Source organism: Hypanus sabinus, chromosome 7 (assembly GCF_030144855.1).
Source record: "Hypanus sabinus isolate sHypSab1 chromosome 7, sHypSab1.hap1, whole genome shotgun sequence".
In the NCBI taxonomy this organism is placed as follows: Eukaryota; Metazoa; Chordata; class Chondrichthyes; order Myliobatiformes; family Dasyatidae; genus Hypanus; species Hypanus sabinus.
The window spans coordinates 29,505,672-29,513,691 of NC_082712.1; the positions used below are offsets into that span (position 1 = coordinate 29,505,672).

Consider the following 8,020-nt stretch of genomic DNA (forward strand, 5'->3'; position numbering starts at 1 on the left):
TATGGAAAGAAATAAAGATAGTCTAGTATTTCTGGTGCTAAATTGGGGAAGAAGATTTCAATATATTTAGACACAGCCTGGCAATAGTAGACTAGGAAAACCTGCAAGTCATTCACAAGTAGACTAATGAGAATTCAGAGCCAAAGCTTTCTCAAAGGAGTTAAGGGCAGCAATTCCAAAGAACCCTGGTTGTCAAGGTATTTTGAGCAGAAGGATAAAGGAAGATATAATGAAGTGAAACTCGGGAAAAATATGAAGTATCACTGGTGGACAAGATTAAGTAAATCCCCATGGCATTTCATAATTACACTCAGTAGCCGCTTCAATAGGTACATGTACATTAATGCAAATAGGTAAAAAGCTGATCGTGGTAGCAACTCAATGTTTAAAAGGCATGCAGACATGGCCAAGAGGTTCATTTGTTAAAGACCAAACTATGGAATGAAGAAATGTGACTTAAGTGACTTTGACCGTGGAATGATGTTTGGTTTGAGCATCATAGAAATTGCTTATTTGGGATTTCCACACACAACAGTTACTCGATTTTATAGAAAATTATGTGATTTTTTAAAAAAAAAACATCGAATGAGTAGTATTCTGTGGGCAAAATACCTTGTTAATGAGAGAGGTCAGGGGAGAACGGACAGAGTGGAGAAGGTGAGAGTGTACAGCAAAAGTGTGAAGAACAGCATTTCTGAACCCACAACACGTGGAATCTCGAAATGGATAGGCTACAACAGTAGAAAAGTAAAAGAATGGGATTTCACTCCCATTCCTAATAAAAAGGTCACCTAAGTATATTGTCAAGAGTGGCCCTTTAGGGAAGACAGAAGTCAGTAAGATCTTGAATACTACTAAGGAACAGTTGAACTCAGTGAGGGACAGTGCAATTCTAGAATGAATTATTAAAATGCAAGTACTGTATTAGATATCTCAGTGGGCTTAACTGCACAGAAAAACTCAAAAATCCTCCGCATTTTACTCATGCAAACTTTCTCTATTTAGATCGCAGTCTTTTAGAATCATCGGCGTGCGTGACTCCAGACTTTACCCACATTCAAATCTATGTAACCCCTGGGTCACCTCAGGCTCGCTCAGCTCGTTCTTGTCTAGGGGGAGCAGCCTTCAGCCCCGCCAAACTGGGTAATCAGCTGGTGTGGATGCTGTGTGATGTCCCCGCCTCACCCAAAAACAGACAGTACACCATATGCGATTAAATGAGTACAATTTATAAAGGTTACTATAACTAAGTGATTAATAACGATACAGTATATATGAAGAGAAAATTAAAGAAAAGGCGCCAAACTTATCAAAGTCCAAACCACTTCGTGCACAACCGTTGGAGCTCAATTACTGAAGTCTTCTGGCCACCATTCGATCCCCTCTGAACTTCTCGACTCGCAGCTCAGGACCCTCCGAATGGTCAACCAAGCACATCTAGCTTCATCCCCCCTCCTCGGAGTACCTCTGGGCCTCGGACCCCCGCTTGAGGTCCGATCCTCGCCCAGCTTACAGCATTGCGTCCTCTCTCTCAACCCCCTCGCGCCGATCTGCCCAAAAGCCCGTCAACAAAAGCTTACAGACTCAGAAGAACATTAATCCCAATTTGGTTTACAAAGGAATACCATTCTCGTTATCAGTAAATTTTAACCCAAACAAGTTTACAGCACTTTCTCGCAACAAAGAAACATTCCTGCTTTTAACAAAACAAAGAAACCCTTTCCCAACAGTAACAAAGAAAAAAGAAGAAACCCCCTTTACATCTATTTGCCAAGTTTTTGCCCACTCTACCTATTTGTATGTTGCAGAATCCAAATATCCACATTGCGACCTTTCTGACAGTGGCAAACTGGATACCTATATTCTGCCTTCTCCAATTTTACTAACATAAATAGTAAAATGCAAGAGGCCAAGGATTAGAATCATAGAGCAATACAGAATGATACAGGCTCTCTTCGGCCCAATAGGTCCAGTTCGACCCAACTTCTTGCATTCTGTCAATATCCCTCTCAGTCCCAGCCCGCTACGTATCTGTCCAGGTGATTCTTAAAAAGTACAATTACACCTGCCTCGACCACTTCTGCCAGCTCGTTCCATATACTCACTACTCTATGTGTGTGTGTGTGTGTGTGGGGGGGGGGGGAGATAACTTCATTAGGGTAGTTTCAGTCTACCCTGGCCTGGGGAAAAGGCTGTTAGCAACCAAATTAACCATGTCTTCCATTTTTTATATTAAAATCTGTAAGGTTGTTGGCTCATTTTCTTACGTTTCCAAGGATAAAGACAGCCTGGTCAACGTCAACTATAATCCAGGCCCTCTGGTCCTGGCATCAACCTCGTAAACATTTTGTGTGCTCTTTCCAGTTTAACCACATCTTTCGGGTAAGAGGGTGACCACAACTGAACTCAATACTCCAATTACTTATGCAACTGCAACATACTGTGAAATATCAATACCTGAACTCAGTGCACTAATAAAGGCTACTACGCACCTCCGTCCGCTAAAAACGGAACTTTCCGGTGGCCAAGCATTTGAGTTTCCGATCCCTGTTCCGGTTGTGACATGCCGGTCCATGGCCTCCTGTTGTGTCAAGATGAGCTCACTCTCAAGGTGAAGCAGCAACACCTGATATTCTGTCCGGGTAGCCTCCAACATGATGGCATGAATATCGATTTCTCCTTTCGGTACAAAAAATTCCTCCCTTCTTCTATTCCTCACTCTGGCTTCTTACCTCTTCTCACCTCCCCTGGGTATCCTCCTCCTTTCTGTTCTCCCATGGTCCACTCTCCTCTCCTATCAGATTCCTTAATCTCCAGTCCTTTACCTTTCCTACCCATCTGACTTTACCTATCACCTTCTAACTATCCTCCTTCCCCTCTCCCCACTTTTTTATTCTGGCGTCTTCTCCCTTCCTTTCCAGTCCTGAAGAAGGGTCGCGGGCCAGAACATTAACTGTTTATTAATTTCCACAGATGATGCCTGACTTGCTGAATTCCTCCAGCATTTTGTGTGTCACTATGCTCAAATCCTTTTTTTCACTACCTGCGACGCCCTTTTCAACCAGCTATGTACTTATACCCCTAGGTCTCTCTGTGCCGTTACACTCCCTACCATTCATACTATAAAATCTAGCTTAGTTTGACTTTTCAAAATGCATCGTTTCGCACAGCTGTATGCCACCATGGGCAGCAGAGTAATGGTCTCTGCCTGCCATTAACACAAGAAAACCTGCAGATGCTGGAAATTCAAGCAACACTCACATAAAATGCTGAATGAACTCAGCAGGCCAGGCAGCATCTATGGAAAAAGAGTTAATAGTCGGTGTTTCCTACCGAGACCCTTTACTTGCCAACTTCTATTCATTTATTATCACTTAGTTAGGGTCTCGGCCAGAAACGTCGACTGTACTCCTTTCCATAGATGCTGCCTAACCTGCTGAGTAGAGTTCCTCCAGCACTTTGTGTGTGTTACATACTTGGATTTCCAGCATCTGCAGATTTTCTCTCACTTTTCCCCTTGTCAGCGTTCGTTTCAGCTGCTGACTGGTTAACTGTTTCCAAATGCGGTTAAGAATTTGTTTTGCTGCCGGCTGCCCTAATTAGCATAATTTATTCATACCTAAAGTTTTCTATTTCATGTATTCCCTTAGTGGATGAATAAATGCATCAGAGAACCTATTTTATAAGCGTTATCGATTCAATTAGCATCCTTTTTCACGACTCCATTACGATAGTCGTCCTAAATTTAAAGTGGTTCTGATGTTGGTGGTATTTATAATGCTGGGTACGAAAGAACGATATCAGGGCATTCTGAAGACCTGCTTTCTAGGCTACCCACTGGGAACGAGTTTCTCTGAACCGCCTAGGGGAAAGTCCCTGGACCCGACGGGCAGCGAGTGCCCACCCGTAAGGGGCGAGTAGCTGTGCATACAACCCAATGCTCGCTCGCAATTGGCGCTAAGACGTCCCCGGACTGAGCGCGCGAGAACGCACCAGCACTTGTCACAGCCAATAGTTACGCAGGTAATGTACCGAGCATGCGTACATCAACTAGACGGGGCTCATTCTCAGGATGCTTCACACTTTTGTCGAGCTGGGACTCAGCCCGGAAGAGCCCGAGCGCAGCGCGCAAGCGCGTCCGTCGATGGAGTCACGTGCTCAGGGGCGGACCGGATCGGCGCGCAGGCGCGGAGCCGGTTGGTTGCTTTTGCTAGGAGGAAGGCCGACGGTCTTCTGGCCGCGCTATGCTCGCCCAGTGCCACAGGCCGCGGGTGTCCGGCTATGTGGAGGATTACCTGGAGAGTGTGGAGACGCTGCCCCTCGAACTGCAGCGCAGCGTGTCCCGCCTGAGGGAGATCGACACCCGCTACTGTGGTGAGTGACAGGAATCTGGGAAGGGAAGAGTAGCGGGAGTTCAGGAGGAAGAGGGGAGAGCAGGGGGTGCTAGAGAAAGAGGGGAAGGCAGAAGGAAGGGACGATATGGGGAGAGTACGGCTGAGCAGAGTGAGGAGTGGGTCGATGGGGGGAGAGACTGCAGGGGAGGGGGTCGATAGGGGAGAGTTCAGGAGAGAGGTCAATAGGGAGGAGGGGACCATAGGTGGAGAAAGGGAGGGCAGGAGGAAGAGGACGGGGGCGCTAAAGTGTAGATGAGGGAGGAGCACCAGGGTCAGGGCAAGGACAGAAGGGTACGACAGGGGAGAGTAGGGTTGGTGGGGCCAGCAAAGGGGAAGTTGGGAGGGCAGAGGGATTTGCTGGGGCGTCAGGGGGAGGACTGGGGTCTAAGATGACAGGCAGTTAATGCCATGTGGAGGAGGGGAATGATTATGGAGTTGGACGGCTGTGGCAGGTAAAAGTCTATTCTGAGTTCCCTCTTTTAAAAGAAAGTTAGATAGTCTATGATTTAAATGAATCATAGGCCGCATTGTAGCATAGCAGTTAGCATAACGTTATTACATTTTCAGTGACACTAGTTCAATTCCTGCCACTGTCTGTGTGGAGTTTGTACGTTTTCCAGATTGGTTTCCTTCGCGAGGGGTTTGAGATCGGAGGTCTTTTAATCAGTGGTGGTGTGCCAGAGGGATTGGTCATATTGTTGGACATTTATTTTAACGATTTTAATGCAAACGTGGGCATCAGGATTAGTAAGTTTGCAAATGACACCAAAAATCATTGCTGTGGTGAGCAGTCAAGGTTACAACAGGATGTAGATCAACTGGGGAAACTGGGAAGGAAATAGCAAATAGAATTTAACTCGGACAAGAGCAATGTGATATGCAATTTGGGAAGTTAAAACGAGGGCAGGATATACACCCAGTGAATGGCAGAATCGTTAGAGTGTCTAGTTGAACAGAGAGCTGCAAGAAAGTGGTGATAAAGACCGGGTGATGTAGAAGATGACTTCTTTGTTCAGGGTATTGTGTACAAGAGTTGAGATGTCGTCAAACGATGTGATTAATCTAGAGAGGGTATATAGAAACAATTCACAAGGGTATTGCCTAGACTGGAGGAGTTGAATTAAAAGGAGAAATTTGGATAAGCTGAGATTGTTTTCCATTGACCAAAGAAGACAGTGATAACCTAGAGTTTTATAAAATCTTGGGGGTGGGTTAAGTAAAGTAGATGGTCAGTATTTTTTTTCCAGGATAGTGGAAACAAAAAATGAAAGGAAATGAAGGGAACATTTCAAAAGTTAGTAGGGTATGTTGTTCACACAAAATGGTAGTAGGTATGTGGAGCGGGCTGCCAGAGGAAGAGGGTATTAGGGTCATACTCTGGCAAATGGGACCAGCTCAGCTAGACACCAGGGCTGGCAAGGACAGGTGGAGCTGAAGGACCTGTTCATGATGCTCTGTAGCTCCTATACCATCTTTAAGTTTATTTGAGATGGTCAGTGAACGATTCTGTGGTAACAGTCCATCCCCACGAGTAAATTTTTTTTTCTCTGTAATAATCTCCAGGGCGGGTTACTCCCAATTTTTATTTGCTTTATTCTGCTATAGCTTTGCTAATTGGGTATATAAAAGCATTTAGTCCAACTAAGGCATAATAACAGTAAGACACAAAATGCTGGAGGAACTCAGCAGGAAACGAAGTACAGTCGACATTTCAGGCTGAGACCCTTCAGAAGTCCTGAAGGGTCTCCGCCTGAAACATCGACAGTACTTTTTTCCATAGATGCTGCCTGGTCTTTTGAGTTCATCCAGCAAGTTGTGTGTATTGCTTTGATTTCCAGAATCTGCAGATTTTCTCGTTTGTAATGACAATAAATCTGCTTATGTTATGTAACATATTAGGAAAAGACTGTAAGACGTAGGAGCAGAATTAAGCCCTTCAGCCCATTGAGTCTGTTGGCTATTCAACCATGGCTGATTTATTTTTGCTCTCAACACTGTTCTTCTGTAACCTTTGACACCCGTATTAATCAAGTACCTATCAACCTATGCTTTAAATATATCCAATGATTTGGCCTCCACAGCCATCTGAGAATCTTGTTCTTCACTGGATTTGTTTGAACTTCATGCAGCAGAAATGTTTGTGGCATATTTAATTTCTGATACTGGGAAATGATGAGTACTGAAAGTCGAACCATGTTAATTCCTTTGCAAATATGGCTTTTATTTCCCTCTTCCAGAAGTTTTAAAGGAGCTCGATGATGCTTATGAGAAATACAAGCAAGAAATGGACATCACACAAAGGAAGCGGCTGCTGCATCACCTCCAAAGAGCATTAATTAACAGCCAAGAGTTGGGGGATGAGAAAATTCAGATTGTGACACAAATGAGTGAGCAAGTTGAGAATTGCGCGAGACAGATGGATAGTCACTCGGATTGCTTTGAGGACCAAAACGAACACGATAAGTCTATAGAGAAGGTTAAAACGGAGATACCTCAAACAGAAAGGCCTTCCAGAAGACCACGTAGACAGAAAAATAGTGAAAACCGTGAATTGTGTCACATTGGCAATGAAATTGAAGAGGGAGAGGAGCAGCCCAAAGAGAAGAAATCAAAATCTGCAAAAAAGAAACGCTCTAAAGCTAGACCAGAAAGGGAAGTCTCTCCTATTGACTTTCCGATTGATCCCAATGAGCCCACCTACTGCCTCTGCAACCAGGTGTCTTACGGTGAAATGATAGGATGTGATAATGAAGAATGTCCAATTGAATGGTTTCATTTTTCTTGTGTAGGATTAACATATAAACCGAAAGGCAAATGGTACTGTCCAAAATGCAGAGGTGACACTGAAAAGACTATGGACAAATGCATAGAGAAATCAAAAAAAGATAGGAGGTCAAGATAGTGCTTGCCCCTAATTTTAAGGTTTTCATATTAATATCATGTATAAGCATATCGCTTAAACTGTATTTGAAGCTATGCAATTTTTACTGTAGTATTAAACCTTGCTGAATTTTCACTAATTAATTTTGACTCATGGACATTTGTGAACAAATACTTACTGAATTAGATTTTAAATTAATAGTAATCTCTTGTTCAATTTGGATCTTTTTTTTTTGCTAGTAGTTTAACATACAGAAGAGCTCCAACAGTTAATTTAGATGATATCATTTTCACAGTACAGCATAGAATATTTTTGGGAGCAGGAGCAACAACTAATTGTAAATACAAAGCAGGGGTGTAGAAAATGGACAGGAATAATTGTAAACTATTGCACATTATGTCCTTTATAGATTAGTCTTATTGGCTATTGATATGCTCCTTATGGTACAGTATTGAAATGTGTTACTGAGTTTAAGGCCATATTTAGTAAGCTAACATTTTGGTACTGAAATAAGACACTTGGGAAATAAGCTTCATTTTTTTTTTTGCACAGGCATAATTTGCTTGTAGCAATGAGATCTCTGTATTCTGACCAACATTAATACTTCACTACCACTATTACAAAGTAGTTGAAAGGTCAATTGAGATAAACTAGTTACTTAAAGGTAGAGTGCGACAGCACAGAAACAGGCTCTCTATGCCGAACTGTATTCTGGCTCGCACCATCAACCTGCACCTGGACCATA

General features: G+C 43.3%; 1 protein-coding gene across 2 annotated transcripts; it reads left to right on the forward strand.

The window, feature by feature from the left end:
- The first annotated feature begins 3,815 nt into the window (after positions 1 to 3,815).
- On the forward strand, positions 3,816 to 7,418 carry ing2 (inhibitor of growth family, member 2). Of its 2 annotated transcripts, none has more exons than XM_059974327.1 (2): positions 3,816 to 4,374; positions 6,632 to 7,418. In XM_059974327.1, the coding sequence occupies exons 1-2, from the start codon at positions 4,245 to 4,247 to the stop codon at positions 7,294 to 7,296; spliced, it is 795 nt and encodes a 264-aa protein (XP_059830310.1). In that variant the 5' UTR covers positions 3,816 to 4,244; the 3' UTR covers positions 7,297 to 7,418. The 2 variants fall into 2 exon arrangements, with proteins under 2 accessions (XP_059830310.1, XP_059830311.1); XM_059974328.1 differs by lacking the exon at positions 3,816 to 4,374 and adding an exon at positions 4,705 to 4,846.
- Positions 7,419 to 8,020: the final 602 nt, after the last annotated feature.

Coding starts and splice junctions, on each gene's coding strand:
- ing2 (XM_059974327.1), top strand. CDS start 4,245: ATGCTCGCCCAGTGCCACAGGCCGCGGGTGTCCGGCTATGTGGAGGAT. Junction 4,375..6,631: donor GATCGACACCCGCTACTGTG/GTGAGTGACAGG, acceptor TCCCTCTTCCAG/AAGTTTTAAAGGAGCTCGAT.